Source organism: Podarcis pityusensis (genome assembly GCF_964106645.2).
Source record: "Podarcis pityusensis genome assembly, chromosome: 4".
Lineage (NCBI taxonomy): Eukaryota > Metazoa > Chordata > Lepidosauria > Squamata > Lacertidae > Podarcis > Podarcis pityusensis.
Window position 1 is genome coordinate 48,781,961 of NC_138027.1, and position 25,692 is coordinate 48,807,652.

Below are 25,692 nucleotides of genomic sequence, written 5' to 3' on the forward strand. Positions count from 1 at the left end.
AGTCGTCTTCTTCTTGGTGATCACTAGTAGCCAAGTAAGATTGTCTTCCATGAACACTGTCTTAACAGTGAGTCTTAAGTGACTGTGGAGGCCAATTCTGGATCCTCATGCTCTTCCACAGTGGAGACATAGGTTTCCAGGCAGGAGTTGATCACGGTGTGGATTTGCCAAGTGGGCCTTCCTCTTAGCAAGTTTTTCCCTTGAGTCCTGAGTTTGAGTGTCTTCAAAGCCCATGACACCTTTGGTAAAGGCTGTTCTCCAACTGGAGTGCTCGCAGGCCAGTGTTTCCCAGTTGTCAGTGTTTATACTACATTTTTTAAGATTTGCCTTGAGACAGTCTTTAAACCTCTTTTGTTGACCACCAGCATTATGCTTTCCATTTTTAAGTTTGGAATAAAGTAGTTGCTTTGGAAGATGATAATCAGGCATCCACACAACATGACCAGTCCAATGAAGTTGATGTTGAAGAATCATTGCTTCAACACTGATGATCTTTGCTTCTTCCAGTACACTGATATTAGGTCGCCTGTCTTCCCAAGTGATGTGTAAAATTTTTCGGAGACACCGTTGATGGAATCTTTCGAGGAGTTGGAGATGGCGTTTATAAGTGGTCCTTGTTTCACAAGCATATAGTAAGGTTGGTAATACAATAGCTTTGTAAACAAGCATTTTTGTTTCCCTGCAAATGTCCCGGTCCTCAAACACTCTGCACTTCAATTGAGAGAAAGCTGCACTCGCAGAGCTCAGGTGATGCTGGATTTCGGCATCAATGTTGGCCCTTGTGAAAAGATAACTGCCCAGGTAGAGAAGTGATCAACATTTTCCAACATTACACCATTGAGTTGGATTTGTGGCGCTGCCAAATGCATTGCTCTCCTTTCCTTTAGACCATATCAGCAAGGCTGAGCAGGGCCGTCTTTAGCATTTGCAGTGCCAGGGAGCAAACATCCTCTCAGCGCCCCCAAATTTAGTTTAGCCACCCCCAAATTAACTTTTATTGAGCTTTTTTGGGAGGGGGGAATCACTCACCTGTAACAACGACGCAAGCAGCCATGTGCTTTTTTGCCACAGCTGAGTGCTGAAGTCCTATCCCAAGTAGTTGGGCTCGGCAGGCGCAACATTGGGATTGCAATCCTGAAGGAGCAAAGTACACACAGATAAACTCTATTTAAGGGCATTTTTTGTGCACGACTGATTTCAAGATACCGTCCTGAATTTGTAAATGCTTTGCACACACTTCACAAGAACTAACTCTAACAAGTGAACAGTTGTGGAAATTTTATGAGTACAAGTGGTGCCTGGAGTGCACCTATTCAGCATGCCAGTCAGCCAACCAGGTCCCTTCCCAGGATATTCTATTCCATCCTCTCCCCAAGGCTCCCTCCCCACCCCAGTTTTTTTCCAGCACTCAGTCATCATTCAGGAGAGCACAGAGTATTCTCAGCTTAGTGGGTTCCCCCACTAAACTTTTTGGTTCTTCTGCTAAAGTTGTTGTGCCATTTTGGGATTGAAACTTGGAGACTGAGTGAGTGGTTATCTGTAGGATACAACCACTATTGCTTCCTTTTTATTTCTCACCTTGAACATAACACTGTTCATTCTCTTCTTTTGACTGATTAACCATTTGTCTAAGGCTTCTCACAAGACAGAGAAAAGGAATGTATAATTTAATTTGGTATATTGGTATTAGAGGTTTGTCTGACTCAGTGTTCCATGTTTTAGCTGGTTTCCTTGCCCCTGACTCCCAGAACTTCCCAGTGCCAAGGATTTTCAACCCAGACCAATGCATCTTATTGCATTCTCATGCACACTTACTTACTGAGTGAGAATAAATCCCACTCCAATCAGTGGAACACACTTCTGAATAAACATGATCAGCCTGCACAAATACTACGCATGCATACAGAGCACATTTTAAATAGTTGCTATACATGGTGTCATTCATTAATGAATTGCTCCAGAGCAACATCCTGAAAAGAAGAGGCAAAGGGGATTTTAAGGCACATGCCCAGAACAACATTTTTAAAAATGCAGCTAAGGCTATGTTTGTACAGTAGAGATTGTCTAATCCTTGGCATAATCTTAATTCTAAAAATGTAATCACAACATCACATGAGACGTTCAGTCAGTTTAGACATAATGTGGAACTCAACCCCAAATAAATATGATCACAAGATTTGGCAAGCCTTAAATGCTGCTGCAGCTAACTAGAATTGTATCCCAAATTGTTGGCGGGAAAGTAGATGGCATCTCTGTGCACTCTGTGCACTCATCATGGTTTCCCATTAGAGCAGAAGCGAGTCATGGCCACATGACTCAGAAACCTGTTGTCTGTGGACAAACGCTGGCTCCCTCGGCCTGAAGCGAGATGAGCGCCACACTCCATAGTCGCCTTTGACTGGACTTAACCATCCAGGGGTCATTTACCTTTACCTTTACCTTACATCAACAGGGCACAGCGCACACACCCTCCACCATTCTGAGAAAACCCCGTGACCTGATTTTTAATTTATTTTATTCTTTGGTAGATTTACAAAAGGAAGAACACATAGCAATAATTTTTTTTTAGAAAGGGGCAAGATGAGGTGCAGATGCACAAAGACTCATTACACTCTGCTTTGCTCCCCCTTCCTTTGCTCCCTTCGCTGCCTGCCTCTCAGAACTGGTGTGTCATGTGGAGCTGGGCCTTGATGGGGGCAGCCTCTCCTCTACTGTCCAGCAACAGCTATGAGCTGCCCAAGGGGGGAAGCTGGCAGCAGCAGCCATGGAGAGGCCATAGAGAGGCCATGGGATGCTCCCTCGCCACTGCCGCCACTTGGTACAAGTGCCAGCTCATCCTCCACCACAAGCTCAATGGTGGCAGCACTGGCAAGGGAAATAGGGACATTCTGGGATCAAATCAAAAGCCAGGATGGCTTTCGTAATTCCAGGACTGTCCCTGGAAGATTGGGACAACTGGAAGGTATGTGCATCTACTCAGCAGGGCTTACTTTCAGGGACATGGCTATAAGAATACAGGCTAAATGGCAATATTGGCACATGACTAGTTAAAGGTAGATTTCAGAGTAAGGGTGGGTTATTATGGAAAATGTATTTTCTCCATTTCCTCTGTGGACAGTTTCTGAGCATGAAAGAATGAGCTGGGATGCAGAATGGAAGCAATGATGGACAACCTCAGGGAAGAAAATGGGATATGGGACCCAATATTAAATGACTATATACTCCAGAAAGGTCTATAAAATTTCAACACTATTTGAGCTAGGTAGAGTGATTTTACAGAAATATTATGACTGTTGGCAGCCAATAGCACTTGCATCCAAATCACTGTCAGATGCAGAAACCAGATATGCACAAATTGAGAAGGAGATGTTGGAAATATTACCTGAGCATGAATGATTTAATCAATACATTTATGGCCAGAAACTGGCTTTGGAATCAGACCACAAACCATTTATTGCATTGCTTAGGAAACCACTGAGTGTGTGTGTTTTACAGATTTATAAAATGATGCTCTAACACTAAAAAAGATGACTAGATTCTGACCTACGTGCCAGCTAAATTTATGCATCTTCTGGACACACACTGGAAGCAGGAAAAAGAGGGACTGCTGGAGCACATGAAAAAGTCCCATATGCACAAAGACATTTTGATTCTTGCTGCCCCTGTGGATCCTGCCATCTGAGACAGTCACCTTGCCTTGCCTCATAGGTGGGTTGGTCCTGCATAGGCCGGTGAAAGGCTCAGTGGATAGCTGCATCCTTTATAACAGAGGTAGAGAACGTTCCAAATGTTCCTAAACTACAACTCCCATCATCCTTTCATCCCATCATCATCATTATTGCCATTGACCATGCTTGCTGGGGCTGTGGGAAATTGCGGTTCAGCAATATTTGTTGGGCCATAGTTTCTCTACCCCACTTTATAATAATGAAGTACAGTGGTACCTCAGGTTACAAACACCTCGGGTTACAAACATGTCTGCTTACAGACTCCTCTCACCTGGAAATAGTACCTCAGGTTAAGAACTTTACTTCAGGATGAGAACAGAAATCGCATGGCAGTGGCGCGGCGGCAGCAGGAGGCCCCATTAGCTAAAGTGGTATCCCAGGTTAAGAACGGTTTCATGTTAAGAACAGACCTCTGGAACGAATTAAGTTCGTAACGAGAGGTACCACTGTACAACCTAGAAAGATTAATAATTGGGGCTGTAATCATGTACACATTAACCTGGGAGTAAACTACACAGAATTCAAGGGGATTTAATTCTGAGTAAACACACAAAGTATTACCGTGCAAGATTTCTAGAACAGACAGATTTCTAGAAAAAGATTGCTGTAGTAATGGATGCATTGTCAAAGACCAGATTTCCATGTTGCTTGTTAGTATACACAGGACCACTGACTGATAAATTTCAGCAATAAATGAGTGCTTCTGGAAAAATGACCAATTTACAGTATTTCTATCATTTACTCTGACTTGGCTATAAATATCCAAAACAAGCTGTGTGGCACAATTATAACTGGCATTTAATTCAAAATTGCAAGGCTAATTGAGTACGTAAATCTGATAAATGTCTAATTGTTATTCACATTTCCTTTATTTACCAATAAAAGGCATTTCATCCTGGTTGCTTAAAATTACCAGTAAAGGTCAACATTTGCCAAATGTCAGACTTTTAGTGTAAAGTATGCAAAATATAAATAAGAAAATGATGCTTTCTACTGGTTAGTTCATGACAGTATGTGCTGCTGTCTTGTCTTTTGCTCACTTTTATGAGCAAGGCAGAAACCTGCTGCCTTCTATCTGCAGAAGGCTGGGTGCAAAATCATTTCCCCCTCCACCCATTCTGCTGCTGCAGGGAAGGACCATCCAATTTCTCTGCTCCTTTCAACTGTCCCTGATTATTCCAGGTGGCCCAAAACTGAATCCAGACCCAGAGCTATCTGGTGCTATCTCAGTCCACCCTAGTGAAATCCTGATGTGGTCCAGGAGCTGGGATTTTGTCAGAGCCAGTGCACAGCCCTACTTTCTGATGCAGAATTCCTATGCTTCAAATTGGGGGTAGCCAACATGTTGACCTTCAGATAATACTGGACTGAAAATGACATAATGACAGGAGTTGTAATCCATCAACATCTAAGGGGCACCACATTGGACACCATTGCCATAACTAAGAAATAAAGTTTGTTGAAACAGATGCTTCGGGTTGCATGTTTTCAGGTTGCACACTGCACCAAACCCGGAAGTACCGGAACGGGTTACTTCTAGGTTTTGGCGCTTGTGCATGCGCAGAAGTGCCGAATCACAACCCACGCGTGCGCAGATGCGGTGCTGCGGGTTGTGAACCCTGTGGGTTGCGAATGTGCTTCCCGCACAGATCACGTTCACAACCTGAGCGTCCACTGTATTATATTAAATTCTTCTTGCTGTATGTATTAGTATTTTTCCACTAGGATCAGTTTTGTGTTTATTTCTTTCATTCTTGGTCAAGTGTGTTTCATGGGGGGAAATGTCACATTTCTATAATACTGCCAAGGTATTTATCTGACAGCTTTTATTATTTGTTCTACATGGGGGAATCTTAGTGCTCTAATAACCAAAGCCTGTGGATTGTGTTTTAAAAGTGTAGCAGAGAAGAATACCCTCTGGGTTATTCCAAGTTCAGAAGGTCTTTCAAATATTACTGAAATAAAAAAAGTCTCTGGAAAAAAATTGGTCAATGGTTTCTGCTCCCTGGGGGACATGAATATCCTAAAACGATTCCCCCCTCCCTTTCAGCTTTATCTAAGGGGGTTCTTTCTCTTATACTACAGTATATTATAGCCTCCATCCAGTATTCTCTAATATGTAGTCTGAAGATTGTTCACCCCCTCATGTTTTTTTTTCTTTTTCAAAAATAAGTTCTGAGAATACAGCATAATGCATTTTATTTTATTGAATAGCTGTTCTAAAAATCCTAGTGTTTATCTAGTTTCCAAAAGCCAGAGGTTTGGGATAATCCTAAAGATGTAGGATGGGCACAATAGGCCTACTTTTCACTCCACCAGGCACCTCCATTCTTCAACAACATTATGTCAGAAGAGGCAGATGGTTAAATCTCTTCCCCTTTCCTCCCATCATTATCTGCTAGCACTCATTTTCTCAACATTTGAGAAAAGTTAAGGGCAGTAACATGTCTTTGACATCCATCTCCACCAGAGCCAGAGTTTGTTTGAAAGGAAGAGAAGCCCAACAGAAAGGGATTACCTCTAAATATTGCTTGTGAAAAATAAGTAATGCACAAAAACAGAGCACATTAGAGTAAATGTGTCCTATAACCAGCTATCTACAGTCAAACTGGATTCAAACTATCAGAGTGAGATGTACAAACAAATACAAATACCTTTATTGGCATTATGAGTTAAAGCATTTCAAAACACTAGGATAAATTTAAAAGGGACAGGAGTGAGGCTGTTGAGGATCACAAGGTACTTGGTTGTTCTGCTTCATCTTGTCTGTTCCCTAGAGGGATGATTAATTAAGAACCCTTTCGGGTAAGATGAAGATTAAAAAGGACGCCACTGGGGCAGTTCCTGTCCACTAGGAGGAACCTCATTTGGCTTTCTCTTGGAGCCATCTGTCGCAGGTCCAACATCTTGCTCAGCATCTGTTTGCGGAGTCTGCTGTGCAAAGGGCAGTCGAAAAGAATATGGTCCAGTGAATCTGGTACTCCCTGATTACAGGCAAACAGGTGAGATTGATAAGGAATTTGCAAGTATCTACCTGTGGGGGTCACTGCGAAGGGGAAAGCATTTAGTCTTGCTAGCATAAAAGCTCTTCGTTGGAAAGGAAGTAGTAGGTCTTTTAGGTGATTGGCACAAAATCCGTCTGTTGTCCAGACATTGCTATGTATGTTCCTTAATTATCTAAGGAATGAGAAGTTCTAGGAGCAGCACTTGTTTATCTTGGGAAGAACCCATCTCTGAAAACTAGAGAGGAGTGAATCAGTCAATTTTGGTCTCTCTCAGTTTCTTATCTTACCAGTCTTAGTTTAGTTATTCAAATTTCCACATCAGTTCATGATTTTTATTTTTTAAAAAAGAAGCTGTCATAAAACTCCATCAGTATTTTAGTGCAAAATTCCCCTAATATACAGATTTTTTTGCCTGGAATTTTACCAAATATACATTATTATTTTTTGCATACAGTTTCCCCTACTGCTATTTTCAGTAATATATGCATATTTATGGACACTATACCCTAGAATACCCTTTTTTTTGGTATACATTACTTGGCTGGTTAAGTGCACATTTTGAAGGTTACCTGTGTTTCAGTTCATGTATTGTTTTAGAAAGTGTGAATTGGGTTTGACTTTGAATGCTAATGGAACTGAATAACTCCCCCATTCCTGGAAACATTGTGCTTTGCTTATGTAATACAGTATTGGGGTTTATTTATAACTGTATAAGCCAGTAGTGGACAGTGTTCTCGAAGCTATCAGCATGAGTTTGACCAAACTGCGGGAGGCAGTGGAAGACAGGAGTGCCTGGCATGCACTGGTCCATCGGGTCACAAAGAGTCGGACACGACTAAACGACTAAACAACAACAAAGCCAGTAGTGGCTAGTGAGGCAGTGTGGATGGAGCTTTGTTGCTCCTCCAGCTTCCCAACTCAGTGGGTCAATGATGCTTACCAAGAGTGAAGGGGCGGCAAGGCAGCAGGTGCTTAGAATTGTGCATGCACAGTGTGGACACTGTGTCAGGTGTATTGGATTGGCCCTGCTGGAGCAACCACAAAATATCAAACTCCTGCTGCCTTGCCCCTGTCCCCCTTGCTAAGCACCAGTGGCCTGCTCTGCTGGGAAGCCAGGAGAGAAGCAGAACCCACCCCCTACAATTGCCTCACCAGCAGCTACTGGTATAAACTGACCACAGATGAAGCCAAAGCACTACTAAAAGGAGCATATCTACTGCTCCGCATCATATTCCGAAGAAAGGCTAGGCAAAACACACAAAAGTTGCCTTCTGTAACTCAAATTTCTTCATTTTTTTACATGAGGAGAGACCTGAATTACATTGCTCCTAGCTAGCGTGGAATAGGTTATACAGTGGTACCTCGGGTTAAGAATTTAATTCGTTCTGGAGGTCTGTTCTTAACCTGAGGTACCACTTTAGCGAATGGGGCCTCCTGCTGCCGCCGCGCCACCAGAGCACAATTTCTGTTCTCATCCTGAAGCAAAATTCTTAATCCGAGGTACTATTTCTGGGTTAGCTGAGTCTGTAACCTGCAGCATCTGTAACCTGAGGTACCACTGTACAAGTGTCCCTAGCTCTTCTGAGTTCTTCCCATAAGGGTTTATCCACCCTTACCTTTTGTCCTGCACTTTCTAGGAACACACCTGAGGTTTAAAGTTCTATGCTTGAGCATATTTCTGCCCCCCCCCCCCCGCTGCTTTCCTTGGGAAAATCTGCTCATTAATGCTGAATTGGAACATACAACAAGTCTGCCTGAATCCTTAGAACAGCCAAGGAAGACCCAGCTATTTCATGACTACTGGGAAAACACTGACCAACCATTCTGGGCCATTAGCCAACAAATTTGCCTGACAGAAGGTATGGTCAGGCTGGCAAGTTAGGCCAGCATCCATAACAATACATGCCGCTCATGGTGAAATAGGGAATGATGGCATAAAACATACTAAATATACCCTCTCAAACACTAACCAGATGGAAAATGGTCTTGCCTGTACTCAATTACTTTTTGATACAGTCAAATTCAAAATGAACAAAAGGAGAGCGAGGGGTAGGGAGAGAGACAGGCAGAGAGAAGGATCACATGAATGAGGGCAGATGAAGTTGGGCACAACAGCAACCATAGTAGCCAAATACGAGGGCTGAGCTTTTAACGAAGCTTTTCACAAAACAGCTTGGCCCTGAAAAAGAGGCATCCATTCCGGTGACCCTTCAGGAGCACACAATGTTTCCTTCCTTTGTGGCAACAATGTTCCGTTCTTTCAAAATCAGCCACTTTAAAGGACAAAATTACTGCATTCTGTGCAGTGCGATTTCCCCTCTATCTAGGCAAATGAGGCAGCAAAAATTATGCTGTGCATAATGTGACCAACTGCCTTCTTTAAAATTACTGTTTCTTTGGCAAAGGAGAACAAGAACACAGTTTTTTAGCAAAAGGCATTTTTGCCCTCCCTCCCGGGGGTTTTATCTTTGAAGAAAACTTTGCATGCACATTACTCAAAATGTAAGCTTTCATGATGAAAAAAATGAAAATTCAGCAAAACCCTATGAAATAACGAGTTCTCTGTTGTCTTCCAGGCACACTTGAAAACCCATGCTTTGGCCTACAGATCTCCAAAGGTCTTGGGATTTACATACCATAGATCAGGGGTGAGAAACATCTGTGGTTTTACAGATGTTGGAGTCCAACTTTCATCATTCCCAGGCTACAGTGAAAGCAGGATGCTAGGCCAGATGGACATTGGCCTAATCCAGCCAATGACTCTTCTTACATTCTTATAGAGTTGAGGTCTCACAACAACTGGAGGGCCACAAGTCCCAGCCCCTAACATAGAGGCTTTCTGTTCCACTGTGTCTTGCCAAGATCTTTAAGAGCATCCAAAAAACCCTGCATTGGTATTTAAAGTTAACCATGGTAAAACAGCTGCAGGTACATATAGAAACCCTCTTTTGGACATTCAGGCTCCTCCTCCTGAATATACTATTGATGAGGAAGAATAGATGCACACACAAGCATACACACTTAGGCATGTTGCAGATGTGCCAATGAGCAAGCTGTACATGGATTCACTGAATAACCACTTGTCAATCCCTTTTATGGCTCTCTCTCTCTCTCTCTCTCTCTCTCTCTCTCTCTCTCACACACACACACACACACACACGGAACAATGAGAGCAAAATCATAGGAACTGATTTATATTGGGTCTAGGAACATGTTGAGAGAGCAGAAAGACATTAAACTCTTCAGATCTGTGCCTTTTCCCTATTCAGTCTGGCAAGCCCACTTTAGACCTTACTGACATAAGAATGCTAATATTGCTTTAGTATTGAGAAGCAGGTATCTGACATCAGATTTCCCTCTCTAAAGTAAAGGATTTCCCTCTGACCATGGATAGGAAGATCTACTCCCCCCCCCCCCGCCAGGACCATATGATTTTAAAAATAATAGTTGTGGGGGTGGTTTAAATAAAAAATGAGCAACAAGAATATATACTTATATCTTTATTTGCCGAATTAATTTCCCTTCCATTTTCTGTATATTCCCAAGCATCACAGCTAATTAGTTTAGTGATAAAAGTACAGAGCTAGTTTATTTTAAAGCCAAATCTTGGAAGAAAAAGGGCTTGATGAAGTCCCCAAGCTTGCAAATACTTCTGCATAAGATTTATTTTACCACTTTGAGGAAGACTATTGAAATTAATATTACTGCTTGGTGTAATGAAAATATGAATGCAACTAATAAATGCTGGAATATATGGCCTCAGAACTGTTTATTCCACAGTTTCAGCCCAGGGTGTGATTGTTTTCATCAAATAATGGTTTCTGATTAATATTTTTGGCAACTTTCCCCCAAGTTGTAGCTGACTAATACAAATGAATTATTTAATGAAATGAGAACAAAACTAATCACATAAACCACATAATAAATAGTGTAGAAATTTAACTAGATCTAGTAACTAATCAGCCTGAATAGAAATCAATACAAATAAATAATAGAGTTTTCATTTTTATTTGTTATTAGAAATTAATATGAATCTTGTGGTATGTTGCAAAGGAATTAATGCATTTTTTTTCCTCTCGTATTTCTAATGGATGGGATGAAGCAAAGATAACCACCTACAATAAATAGCTCAATGCATATACATGGATCTGATACAAGTGAACACCATTTGCATAGCCACCAACATTTCTCTGATGAAAATAGGGATGTCCCATTCCATAATGATAATTTTACTAATTATACCCCACATATTTTACTGGGTTGCCCCAGTCAGTCTAGGCAGCTTTCAACATATATAAAAACATAATAAAACATTACATTTTTTTTGAAAAATTTCCCTATACAGGATTGCCTTCAGACAGCACAGGGGTCAGATAACTCCATACCCTCCAACATTTCTCCAATGAAAATAGGGACATCCTAAGGAAAAGTGGGACATTCTGGGATCAAATCAGAAACCGGGATGGCTTCTTTTAATGAGGGACATCCCTGGAAAACAGGGACACTTGAAGGGTCTGCATTTGTGGTTCTCCACACCTAAGGGCCAAATTAGGAGGTACGTGGGAGATCCATGGGAGATCCATGGGAGATCCTGAGGTTTTGGTTTTAACTTTAAAGAAGCCGTCTGCAAGGTAGGTGAGTAGAGGATTCGTTAACTCTTTGTGGCTGTACTGTTTTCCAGTCTAAGATTGTATTCCTAACCCCACTTGTGCGTAAGACCCAATGAACTCTATAGGACTTCTGAGTTGGCATGGTTTGGAATGCGCTGTTCATCAGGCAGAACTAGCTACAAGAAGCATTAGGACCAGAACTACGGTGTGTGGGACTGTGATGGCCTGGGAATCCGATTCAGAGGCTGAACCGGAGGAATCCCAGCCAGCACAGGAGTCCCCGCCTCCAGGGCCGGCTGAACTGGGGCAGGGCCTTGATTCTGAAGCACTTGCACCTGTGTCGGATCCTCAGGAGCAGGCACCCGGTGAATCCACTCTGGCTCCGGAGGTGGTTGAGGACTCAGTGCCTACAGGTGAGTCTCCCCCTGGGTCCAGTAACCCTTCAGCCTCTCCTGAACTGCAGAGGCTCAGGGCAGAGAGGCGGAGGGAACTGGTTTCTCCCAGGAGGAGTGCTCGCCTTAAGGCCAGGAGAGGCGGGTCTCCTGGGGGCCGGGACCGCCCCTGGCCTCAGAGAAGATAAAGGCCAGTCAGCCCGGTCCCAGGTTGCTGGAGCAACGTCATTGAAGAGCTGTTTCGGCCAGCACCCAGTCCGGTTCCCCCAGAGTTCCTGTCCTTGCCCGGCTCCTCGCTGTGGACCCCGCTTCGCCCGTGGAGGACTGTCTGCCGACCCTCGACTCAGGTCCTGGACCTCGCCCCACGGTAACCTCCCCCCTGGACCAGCACAGGGACACTGCACAAACTTTCCCCTTTCCCCTCCACACCTTCCTCAACTGATATTTGCTTCAGAGAGAAGACGTCTTTGGCACTTGTAAGAGCTCCTCACTCATAGCAAAAAGGTAGCTTTAAGTGGGTGAGGGGGTGGTCATTCTCTCTGTGTATGTAGGCAAGTTATATTCTCTTTTTAATCGCCATGGTCCCAATACTACTGTCCCCTGCATATGCATCTTCTCCCTCTCCCCCACTCTCTTTCCTTCTTTCCACACCACCTGTGAAATGTTGGTCTCTGTCTGAAGCTCCTATTTTCTCTGAAGGTAAAATAATGATAATACCTGAAGAAGCATCTCCACCCCATCGTTCTGCCCGGACACTGAGATCCAGCACCGAGGGCCTTCTGGCGGTTCCCTCATTGCAAGAAGTGAGGCTACAGGGAACCAGACAGAGGGCCTTCTTGGTAGTGGCGCCCGCCCTGTGGAACGCCCTCCCATCAGATGTCAAGGAAATAAGCAGCTATCTTATCTTTAAAAAACATCTGAAGGCAGCCCTGTTTAGGGAAGTTTTTAATATTTAATGCTGTATTGTTTTTAACACTTGATTGGGAGCCGCCCAGAGTGGCTGGGGAAACTCAACCAGATGGGCGGGGTATAAATAAATTATTATTATTTAACAACTATGACCAGAACTACTATAGAATAAACAGCATCTTCTCTGGAAAATTCCATAGGGAATTGGATTGTGCCCATTCCCCAGTGTTGCTAGAATAGCTTTAAAGCAACCACCACAACACTGGGGGATCTAAGAACAGATATCCTGTATGAGATGTAACTAAAATAATTCCCATCCATCTGTATATTTTTATATTTTGTTAGTTGAATTATAGGGGATAAGAGTAGTACCAGCCACTTGATCAATACACAGGAGAGGGAAGCACCAACTGGATTGAATTTGTTCTTCCTAATCTGGGATGCACATAACATAAAAAAACCTTGATGTGTTGGTCTGTCAATATCCTCAGATATCAGACTGGGCAGGAGGTCTTGATGTACCACCAGCAGTGGTAGGATATTAATATTAGTACTGTGACTGCAAAGTAAGGAGCTCATTCTGCAGTTTGTGGTGTGTGTTTTTTGGTTTTTTTAAGTAGACTAATATTTTCCTCCTCTTCCTCATGTTATTTGTATTCTGCTTTCAATAGTCAAAGCCATGCTCAAGGCGGCTTTGCAACATGCAAAAGATTTGCATAATTAGAAAAGTAGTCATAAACAATAAATAACACATCAAAAAGTACACAACAAAATTATTTTTTTATATTTTAGGATTTATATAAATTAAAATGCAAAAAATAATCTCAATAACAGGAACAACAGCAGCAAAAACCCCTAAACAATACCCCAGCCCAAGGGACTGTTCAGCAGTCTCAGCTTTTGTAGCTTGCATCCAGTCAGGATCTCATCCTCCCTGGCCAGGTGGAAAAACACAAGGAAAGCAGGGAGCAGATCTTCCAGGAATTAAAGCCTGTACTTTATAAATGGTATGTGAGTTGCTTTCAGTGTTTTGATTTGTAGCTTACTCCACTCTGGGATCATATGTTGAAAAGCAGGCTAACATGATTGCTATTGCTATAAATAGTTGAAAATAAATAACCTACAACCTAGTTTGGAAGCAAGTCAACAAAGCTTTCTATGACTATTCTTTGCAGCATGAAGAGCAGAGATGTGTGTTTATTCCCTATACTAATCCCCACAGCTTTCTTCTGTGCTGATGAAAGCCTTGTTCTGTCAAATCTAACATTTACCAATTAAGAGTGATTAAACAGAAATGAGAAGAAAAGATTAGCAAACAAAGTGCATCACTCAGCATCTCAAAAGCATAAGGAACTCAGTGGCAGGGGGAAAGAGAACTTGAGGATAAACACGGCGTTCCACATTTGCAATACTCCATTTGCTGGCTCACTTGTGCTTCCGAGAGTGATTATTCATCATTTCTTTACCTATTAAGGCTCTAGCCCTTCATTAACTCCATGACCCAAGCAATAAGTTTTGCACATGTCCTTACAACATTATCAGGAAATTGTCTTGTTGACACACATTGCTTCAGTTGCTCACACAGTAAGCTTTTCGTTAGTTCAGATTCAACTATTAAGTGAGAGACCTCGACCTAGTAGCTAAAAGAGCAGAAATATATTTTTTTCTTGTTGTCTGTTGTTATTGTTCTATCTGGCGGATGAGTAAGCAAACATCACTACAGTTGTAACTGTGACCATAAAAAGTAAGGTAAAGGTAAAAAGTAGGCAACCATCGATAGTAATGGGCATTATTTATCCCAAAGCGGAGCCTTCTGGTTTGTTGTAGAGCCAATCTTGCGTCATATCTGATATCTCCTCAGAAAGTCAAAGATGGCAATGTAGTCAGCAAAGCCCCAGTTGGAGCAACACTGTGATGACTGTGGAAACTATATAAAACACACAAATTGTATTCTTGATATTCGAAGAAAAGGGAGGAATTTGTCATTTTGACAAATGGCTTCCAGGGAACTGAGATGACACTCAACGGAGTTCTGCAGCAGGGCTCCATGGACACAGAAGGGTTGGCCGCTTGTGGATTCACTTGAACTTTGCTTGCTGCAGCTAGTGCTCCTAAGAGCCCCACAGTGGTGGTAGTGGAGGCAGAGGCAGCGTGAGCAGTGGGAATGGTGGCATCCCTGGCTTGGCTCGCATTGTAGGGAAGAAGGTGCAGCTCCACTCCACGCTCCACAATAAGAAGCTGGCCAAACTGGGCCTAGTCCAGCTCCATGCTCCATTTGGCACTTGGCCTCCTCCACCCCCTCAATATTGAGGGGTGAGTCCCCTGCTAAACAATATTGAGGGGAGCAAAGATGCCTCAGCCCTAAGGCGTTGGTGCCAATGCCTCTGACCGCACAGCTCAGTTTGTAATCATTGCAGGGTTTGGTTTTGTTTTTAGTGTGTGTTTTTTTTAAATGATGCTGTTTCTAGGCTATCAGGTGTTCTTGGTTTTAGCATTAACTACAGTTAAACCAATGCCAGACTTCCAGTTAAGCTATGTAGACCATGGGTAGCCAACGTGGTATCCTCCAGATGTTATGGATTACAACTCTCGTCATCCCTGACCGTTATCCATACTGGCTAGGAGTGATTTACACCTTAGCCAGATGGAAATTTACATACATATCAATGTGAAAGCATAAACAGGGAAACAAAGCAAATTGTTTTGCAGCTGGAATTATGACCTTCAAACCAAGCCCACGTAACATTACATTTAGAACTGAAAATAGTTTGAACCACGTTATCTGAAAATCTAAGTAAGAACCTCCACTAAACAGGAATACATTTTGAATTAATCTATTTTTTTGTTTTGTTTTAGATGCATGTAGAAATAGGCAATATGACATAATTTATAATGTATGATATTCTTCAAAGCACGAGAGATTAAACCACACTTCCAATACAAACAATATTTTATCCTAGTTGCTGTGGTATGATTTTCGTCTACTGGTTTGGGGGGGAAATGTCAGGTATCCTGAGTTCTCTTATATTGTGTGAATGTCACATAGTGTTATTTATTTTACTGAGAATGTGTGACTAACCCCCAAATATTCTGTTGAACACCTAGGGCATATATTTGTAAAGCAAAGAAGTAGAAATATTTCAGGTAAAATAGTTTGTGTGCAACACTGCCCAGTGAGGCTTGTAAGGAAAATCAGTCAGCTCATACATTAGGAATAGTTGTTCAAATCTGTCCACATACTTGCTATGTTTTATATGGTAATAAAAAGAGGAAAACAAAAGGTTCAGTAGTTTCCCACTGTTTATATATCAGCTGTCATCTGAACCTCTGTGCCAACAGAGAAAATGTTTAGCAAGATGCAGAAATATGCCAGGAATTTAGAGAACTCACTGAAATGAAACAAATCATATTTATGGTGGTCTGTATATTGCAACCTTCTGAATATACCCTTATTTCTCGAAATCCCATGATACCCTTGCACCTGCAGGCAATGGTGTGGGGTGGGTGTGCTCATCTGCCCAGGTCACTGCTGCATCCTGGGATGGAGTGGGGGAGAAGAGAAGGAATGGTGAGGTGTTAACATATAAGCAGGAGCACTAGATTGGCCGAGCCAGGTGAGAAGAGCCAGCCCACCTTGTTGACTGCTAGTGTGTCCTCAGCTGGGTTTTCTTGTAAACACAAGACTGTGGAGAGGCTGCCTACTGACTGCCCAGAAGTTGTTTGTCAGTTTAGGAAAGTGAGGTCTTCTTACTCTTAAAAAACAACAGTTTCTAATATTTCTTTTTAAAGGTAAAAGCAAGGATTTTCCTTAAAAAGAAAGTAAGCTAGTGCTCTGATCTCATGTATTCAGTAGGCAATTGCATCCTCATCTTAACTGTGCTTCAAGAGAATACGTCATGAAGTAACTCCACCCATGAGGATTTCAGAAAACAGAAGCAGTCGAGAGGTTGCAGAATGCCCAATAAATGTTTAATGCAAATAAAAACACCCATATCCACCTTACAAAGATAAAGTAAGTTCAATTCTGCACTCATCAATGTTCTAAATTCCTTGTCGGTGACTGATCAAAGCGAGTATGGGGAGTGTTGCTCCCCATCTCCTCAAAGTATGGAGTTCATGAAATTTTAAGATAGTAGGAAATGTAAATGATACCTTACCAATTGTAGAAGTAAAGTATGTAATCCAGAGAATAGTTTGCAATTGCAATTTGCTCTGAACTGCAAAGACACAGTGATTCTTCTGAACTGCGAACACAAGATTAGCATTAGACATGGGGTTATGAGCTCTCAGTGTTGCATTCTGTGGCAAAGGAACATTCTGTCCTGGCCTTTAAACTTTTACCACTCAAGCAAATATGAACACCCCAAGTTAATGGTACCAATTTTGAGAAAGATGAATTCTTTCTAGATATTTACAGACAATTTATTGCAACTCCTTTGTCTAAATGGATGATTGTCTCCCATCTGAGGGGCAGCCATTAGGCTGCTCCAGAGATGTAGTTGAATAAGACCAAAACACAAGTGTGAGTGAAAGCAGGTCACAACTTTATGGATTACAAGATAAGCAAGGTTGGCATGACATTTTGGCATGGATCTGTTTTTCCCTTCAAACTTTCATTCTGATGTTTGAGAACACCCATCTCATGCTACCAACCCAGGCTTCATTCTTCTGATGATATCAGGGCCTTCTCTCCTCATCATTTATGTACCATCTCACTCACCTTCCAGGTGGACTGCTGAGTTCAAACAGACCAGTTGCTGCACCTGTTGTTGTTCACACAAAGCGTGTTCTCCATAACAGAGAGCACGTGTTGTGGTTGGGGGAACAAGCCACCCTGCTGTTACTGGGCAGATTTTGGGAGGAACCCAAGCCTTTAAGTGGTTAAATTGGGTTGCTGGGGAGTTTTGATTGTTGCCAATTTGGAGGAGGGGTCAGAGTCTTTAAATACAGGAAGCCCAACGTTGGGCGTCCTCTTGGCCATTTTGCATCGGATCACATGGAGCACTTGGACAATCTTCTCATTGTCTGGTTACATTTCTTTATTTCTTTATTTCCCCTTTCTTTTAATCCTCTCTAGTCCCTTAAATAATTTAATTCCCCCCCTTTTCCTGTTCAATTTCCCACCCCACCCCTTACCCTGCCCTGTGGGAAGATTCTCCCTGTATCTGCGGCTTGCCTTTCCTAATAGGGAGAGAGCCCCATTTAGGGGCTTTCTTTCGCAAAAAGGTTTCCCCCATTTCTCTTGTTGAAATTGTGGGGCTAGTCAGGGCTGTTCCCAGCTTAGCTGGAATCACTTTCGTTTATAGTATCCCCGAAGGTTGGCTTTATTTTGAGTGTGTGCAGCGCTGTTGGCCAAATTTTAAGCTAGCCTTGGGCGGGAGCACTATTTCGAGTTCCTTTAATATTGCTATGAGATTAAGATTTTCAAGAGCAGAAGCTATTCGGCCTGCACATAACTTCCAAGCCTAAGTCTGCTACAGGTAGCAGTTAATTGTTAAGTCTCTGACACGTGACTCATTCTCGCTATAGGAATGTATCTGCTTGCAGGCCCAGTTGCTGCTAATGTATATCTGAGGCAGACAGAGGGCCCCAGAGGCTCTCTGTGCCTCCAAGGACTATGAGGACTCTGTATATGCTCTTGAACTATGCTGTTTCTGAACAAGTTTATTTTCTTTAAGTTTGTTTTGCCCTGATAGTGGCGACTGCCATTTTAGAGATGAGCCATTGTGGCTTAGTGGCTAAAGTGTAGGACTAGGACCTGGGAGACAGGGTTCATATCCCCCTCTAATGACAAGCTCCAAAGCAGATAAGGAAAAGTCCTGAAGCAATAAGCCTCCAGACTCTCAGCCCCGTGCTGGCTCCAATAACCATTTCCCCAACCCTCAGTGCCAAAATGCAATGGACTACTGAAAGGAGTCTCGCCTTGATCTTTAACCAGCAGACAAGTTTTTACTTGTTACAGATACTGCATAGATAAAAATTGACCGACTTCCTGCCCACTGTCCTATGAGGTTGGAGCCTATTCCAACCTTCCAAGGCCCTGCGCACTACAAACTTTATACAAGGGTCTCTGAAAATTAAAGCTTCAGTGTAACAGACATTGCAGCGGACTGAATTCTGATAGTTATAACAGCATGCCCAACCTGCAGCAGGTGGACCAAATACTGCAGGATCTGCTCAGAGGATAGGGGCCAGTTCATCTGAATGGCCGAGGACTGCCAGCTTAAGGCTAAGAAATCCATCCAGGCCTTCCCATAAGAGCTAAAAGCAGAAGGGGAAATGGAAGCTGCTGCTCTCTATAATTACTAATTGTTGTCAAAATGCCACAGGTGGTCTGGAAAAGTCTGCCAGTAGCTGAGTCTGGAGCCCAGGATCTGAAGCGCTTCATCTGAAAATGGGATAGAGTGTCAGCGACATCATTAGAGGATCCCGTAATTTGGAGAGTAGAAGCACAATATTAAACCCGTGCAGCGCCGTGTTTAAAAATAACAAATAAAATAAAATAGGTCCTTGCTTTAGGTGGTTCTGTAATATTCCACCCTGCTATTTTTCTTCAAGGCTGTTGCCCTCTTTAGGGCAGATGAGGTGCATCTTTCCCCTATGGGGAACAACACCTGGCTGGATGCGATTGCCTTGGGATTCATTGCTCCCCCACAATGTTTGCTGGTACTGACGATATGGTGGGGCCCAGTCGTCAGTGCTGCCCTGCTGAGGTCAGGTGCAGCTAGTCGGGAACCAATGCCTAGACAAACTACCACCGAGGAGGCTGGAAAGCGTGTTAATAAGGCAGTGGAAAATAAAATACAGGTTGTTGGAAATCAAATGCATTCAAAGGTTATGTTCGTTAACATTATTGGTGTCTTACAATTTTTGCTTGTTTTATCTTAGGTTTAGCAGCTGTCCGCATCTGGATGGTGGGGCACAGCATCATGCATTGGGCTGGCATCAGTGCACGGCAGTCCGGATTGCGACCGGGTCTCGGCCTTCCTCCACATGTGCAGTTGTCTTGGCTGTCCAGACGGGGAATGCGCTGTCCAGAATTCCTGCCGCTGATTCGGAGGCAGGTGCTGCTGGAAGGGCCGCCCACTGCTGTTGTGGTGCAGCTGGGTGAGAATGACCTGGTTTCCATGGACTGTTTTTCTCTACGTGCTGCAATTTTGAGCGACCTGGCGGAGCTGCGGGCACTGGTGCCGACAGCAAAAATATTTTGGTCAAAGCTTTTGCAACGGCGCATTTGGAGAGGTAGTCATTGCCCAGCTGCCACTGAAAGGGCCAGAAAACGCCTCAATTCTGGGCGGCCCACTGCTGTCGTGGTGCAGCTGGGTGAGAACAACCTGGTTTCCATGGACAAAGCTTTTTCAATGGCGCATTTGGAAGGGTAGTCGTTGCCCAGCTGCCACTGAAAGGCCAGGAAGCGCATCAATTCTGCTGTGTCTAAAAAGATTTTTGAGCTGGGTGGAGATGTGATTTCCCACCCTGAGATTCTTTTTCAGGCTGAATCCTTTTTCAGAGATGATGGCGTGCAGCTTTCTGCCTTAGGGAATAAGGCTTGGCTGGGTGCGGTGGTGGCTAAGCTGAAGGCTTGGTTGGGTCTGTGAGTGGTTTGGCGGTGAGCTGAAGGCTCCATGGCGGTTAGGCATTGGTTAAAATTGGTTCTTGGAGGGGTATGTGCCTACCCCTCCAAATGGTGCGGAAAGGGAATTCCGTTAAAGGAATCCAGGGGGTTGCCATTCTTTTCGTCCTTGTCCCTGGCATCGGACTTGGGCCGTGCAAGCCCCACAGGAACATGAGGGTGAGAAGTGAGGGACTGATGCCCAGCTTCATTTTCTCACCCAATACTTGTTTCCCACGCTGGCTTCCGTTGGTGTCCGGAAGGCCAGCTCTGTCCCTGAGGGCAAGGAGAGATAGTCATAATCAATGCCTAAGCAACCACTCACATTTTTTGTATTTTGAATAAAGTTGTTGCCAAAATTATGCCAAACACCTTAAACAAAAATTGATGTGTGAAGTGTGAATTTTTTAGGAGGTGGCATTGTGGGACTCAACACGCAACACACACACAACTATGCCACTTTGCGGAGTCACCCCAGTGGACCAGTTGAATAAAGTTCATGAACTACTGGTGCTCCACAGACATCACTTGGGACCCTTGTATATATTGGGAGAAATTTGCTGTTGAATTTTCTGAACAGCAATAGTGCTCACAGCCCAGGATATTGTGTTCTGCACTAGCTGCAGTTTCCATACTGTCTCACATAGACCACATTGCAAAAATTATTCTCTTTTGCTTTATTTTTGAAAGCCTTCTTCAAGGAGAAATGCAAGGGGAGGAGGAAATAAACTCATAGTGATCCTTAACAGGAAGATTTTGTGCCTTAAGCTTGAAGATGTTTGAGTAGGGGGTGCAATTATTGTGTGATACTAAGGCCTAACCATTTCTTTCCAATTTCACATCATTATTTCAGAGCTATGACAACAGGGATTCTTTTGTCCAAGCCTTTAAGAACATAGCAAAAATCATCTAATTATTTGTACAACAGTTGTATTAAAATCCATAGCCACCTTCACATGTTGTCATTTTCACCTACATATTTCCTTAGTCTTTTACTTTGGATCATCTTCTTTGTTTAACCACAGAGTTAATGCTTATATCTAGTGGGACTAAATTAAAGCTTTCTTTCCCCAAGTGATCATTTTGATGTCTATGACTCCAAGCTGCATCTAATGATGCTTGGATGTTACATAATCCTGCGCTTCATAAAATGCCTTGATGAGATTGCCTTATTCCATGCACTGATTATTACGGTTTCTAACCATTGTCCCTGTTATAAAGAACGGAAAGAATGGAAATCAGAGGTCAGAGGTTCAAAAGTTGATATGCACAGAACAATCTCCGTCCATCAGTTTCCATATCTGCATATTGGCAAGCGATCTCAGAAAGAGCTCTAATGCTCCACAGGTAATTACTTTCCTAATTTTAAATAGGACCAAAAAAAAGTCATTTGTTTTCTAAGCTGTTTAAATGCCACTGCTTCACGAAGAATAGTGTTTTTTTTGTGTGTGTTTTTTGCAGAATTCCATATAATGCTATGTTTAAGAGATACTCATCCACACATTGCCCTAGCCAGAGGTGCCATCTTCTCAAGATGATTGAGGGGGCCTGACACAATATCCTGAGGTCACGTGTAGAGTCATCAAATTAAATTGATTTGCAATACACCCAGGACAAAGTAATGTTTGTGTGGAATTTGCTGCTACAAGTCCACATCAACGACTTAGGTGGCTTTTAAAAAAGAATGTATCAATGACTTTTCTGTGACTCTTTATCAATGACTTTTTAGCCATGGTAGCTAATTGGAAGCTTCAGCAGATGCAATATGCCTTTAAAGGCCAAACTAGACATGTCATTAATTCAATCAATGCAATTAACATGTACACTTGTTTAAGGTAAATAGCAGTAAATGGAAAACTGAAGCAGCTCAAGGAGCATGGACTGTTCCAAAGGGAAGTGTAAGTTTTCTTTTCCTACCATGATCTGGATAAAAGTGATTATATCGTGAGCCACCACTTGAATTGAAAGTTCTGATTGACACTTGAATTCCGGCTCTTCCAACCCAGCCTAGGAGCTCTTCTTGCAAGAGCTGCTGGCCTATATGCATGCCTTTGAAAGTGTGCTATGCTCTGCCAGCATAGTCGGAGTCAGTATGCTTCTGAATACCAGCTGCTGGACACTGCAGGAGAGGAAAATGCTTTTGGGTCCGGTCATGTTTCTGGACTTCCCACAGACATCTGGTAGGCCACTGGGAGAACGGGATGTTGGACTAGATGGGTCATTGTTCTGATCCAGCAGGACTTTAAGTTCTTATGGGAAAAGATCCCTGCTTTGCATACAGTTTGTGTGTTTAGGCTCTGTCTGAGGATTCAAATAACTACATGCAGGGCAGGGGCAGGGGAATGCTGTTGCAACCCCTTTTTCTCGCCAAGCAAAACCTCTTTGTATGTACAAACATCAGAGGTCCTTGTGTTGTTGTGTTAACCAGGGCACTATTACCAGCTCATATACAGTTCATTGTGCTACCCTGGTATGAATGGAAAGTGCTTGAGTGGAAGCACCTGTACACGGCAATCTGAAGGCAATTTGAAAACCACAGGAGCCACAGAAACTGCTACACAACTAGGCTAGTCCATCAAAATTAAAATTAACTGAGCAGTGCTTGAATTATGGGGGAAAGGGGAGTGACGTTCATGAACCCCCGAAGTCCCATTCCTTGATTCCCCCACTGAAATTTAGTCATCTTATACCCCAGAATCTTCTAAAAAAAATGGTAGCTTAGGGCATAGCCTCTTAGAGCAGAATGCCTCTTGGGTCCCTGTAATTCAAGCACAGGATGAAGTCATTAGAGATTTCCTTCAATGTAGGGCAGAAAGTCTTGGAACAATTGCAATAGCTACTTATACCTTTGCTCCTTCAGCCAATTTATTTGACTGGGGGTCCCAAGATGCACACCACATACGGTTTTAAGACACACAAGAGTTCAATTGATGAAAAAGAATCTATTCTGGGTAGGGGGAAAGGCGGGACTTCAGTTCTTCCAGCATAAGAAGTGCAAGGAACAGTGAAGGGTTTTGATTCATATCAAGAGAATCAGTTAAAGCAATGAAGAGAAGTGGTAGCAATTACTTGGCTTTCTGCAGAGCTGCTGTTGTAAAGCATTGAGTTACTCCTAACAGGAATAAGTTCTTCATTTTTCCCCTCTAAAAAAAAAGTGTCATCAGATAATGGTTCACCGTACATCTATATGATATGATATAGCGGCAAATGTGGTTTCCAAAAGTGACCTTATCTTATTGATACAACACAGGCAGTGTGCACTCTACACTATCAAGACAGCCAAATATCTCCTGATATTTCTTGTTTTCCTATTACTTTCTCCCATTTTATTACTTGCTGTTACATTGTCTGATTATAATCAAAAGCTTTGTGCTAGGGTTGTGAAGAGTTAGGGATTAGATGGTCTTCTCTTTTATTAGCAGCAGCAAATAAGCTCATATGTGTTTGCCGTCTTCTCTTTAATCTCAAATGAGATTGCTAAAACGTGCTGAGTTTCTGTCTTGCTTAATTATATCCACCTTCATACTTGCGCTTTAAGAACAGAATGAAAAAACATTAAGAAAGGGTAGCTTGATAGAAACTGTTTGATAATACATGGTATTCTCAGTAAATTTATGACTGCATTTTTCTTCTCGTTTCAGCAGAAGGGGGTGGGGGGGTTGCTTCCTTAAGGAGTTCTCTTTGGAGATAGGAAAACTTGGTGATTAAAAATACACTTTTCCTGATATGACTTTTCCTTAAATAATGTTATTAACTATAGTCTTGGATCCAAAGTTATGCCAGTTGAACTCTGCCCATGCAATGGGACTTTTGTACCCTCTCCTCCCTTGTGTCCACTGAAATGTTGCTCCAAAGGATTCATTAACCCTCTGCATGAGATTATTGCAGATATAAATATTGCATAGCTTGGAACAACTTCATGCATAAAAGCTTACTCCTATTGGAATAAAACATTGTCCAGACCCATAAGTATTGTTCAAAACTTTACTTGCAGAACTTTCTTCAAAACATAAGAAAAACCCAAAGATACAGCCAAATAATTCCATAAGACATGTCTTTTCAAGACATAGGTTCATCTTCTTAGAAATAAAATAATTTATAATCAGAGCTGACAAACATAGCTCCCCCCCCCCTCATAGCCTGCATTCCAGCCCAAGGCTGTTGAGCTCCTTAGAGTAAGGGTCATTTACACATCCTTCTGCCACAGAGCATGAGAACAAAGACTTAACTCACACAAAATGGAGACCCACAGATTAACATATGCATAGAGTGCAATTCTATCTCTTTCATGTGATCTAAGTCAGGTATGTGACAGAGCAGAGAATGTCAACAGTTAATTATCAACCCAGCTGCAGACTTAGAGGTCTCCCAGTGTGCTGGAAACTCCCAAATGCTACCAGTATATAGGCATTCCCTATTTCAGTGTCAGTTAAACAATTATACTTAACTGGGATGTGGTGCATGTTGGCTGCAGTGAGAGGGATCATTGAGGTAAACTGGATAGGAGGACCTTGCATTAGGAGCAGAATTCAAATAGATAGCACCAAATTCTTCCAAGTTCATGGCTTTCCATTATGGCTTTCCTCACTGACACAGGACAATGAAAGCCTACATAATATATCAAAATTGCTGTAACTTTTAACTCTGATGCCTAAAACAAAGACGAAACATGTCTAGGGACAAAGAATAGCTATTGCCAGTTATCACCCAGGGACAATTACTATATACAATAAATACATTTTTCAACTTAAGAAAAAGTTGCAATATTCAAATCATGGTCCATATTTGGTTTGATAATATTCTGCAAAATGCTTATACTTTTGAAGCAATAGGCCAGCCATGAAAGAAGCTTACCTGCAGCTGAATCACAGCTGGCATGCATACTGGATGATATGTGGGTTTCCTATCTCACTGCATCACACGGTTGTATTTTTCTTCACTTTGAAGCATGAAGGTAGATTGGAGCTTTTGTTGCATAATTAGTATGTGTCTATTTAAATGATCCCATTAATTTTAATTGCTAAGTAAGATAAACAATACTCCTGCAAGAAATCATAATCTACTATTAGGAAAAATGTTGGAGTTTGACTAGGGTGGTTGTTGTTTTTAAGAACCATCACTCATTCTAAGTCTACACACAGCTTTATGGATGGTATTCATGCCTCTACCATATTCTGTGTTTTATCTTTCATGATTTGAGATCTCTGACCTCAACAATTGGCTAATTTGTGAAGTATAAAAACATCACCTTTTAAAAGTTCCTGATGTTATTTGTTACAGGTCTCTGTATATTCTGAGTTAAAGAAAAGTTGCTGAATTTTATGTTGAGATGGAATATTACTGATAACTTAAAATTTCTTTCTTTAAAAAAGCATTTCCAGCTCATAAGATTTCAAATATTACCTTGAAATATAAGTGTCTGGTGAATTCTCAGAA

General features: G+C 42.3%; 1 protein-coding gene across 1 annotated transcript in view; it reads right to left on the reverse strand.

Annotated features, from left to right (window-relative positions):
• LOC308476367 (uncharacterized protein) overlaps positions 1-25,138 on the reverse strand; it is a gene marked incomplete at both ends in the record, with an annotated part of 34,520 nt that extends 9,382 nt beyond the window's left edge. The window contains 4 exons of the mRNA XM_081003910.1: positions 1,030-1,134; positions 16,802-16,883; positions 17,365-17,433; positions 25,111-25,138. Of these exons, the coding sequence (XP_080860036.1) occupies positions 1,030-1,134; positions 16,802-16,883; positions 17,365-17,433; positions 25,111-25,138 (284 nt within the window). The remainder of the gene's footprint in view (positions 1-1,029; positions 1,135-16,801; positions 16,884-17,364; positions 17,434-25,110) is intronic.
• Between the last annotated feature and the right edge of the window lie 554 nt (positions 25,139-25,692).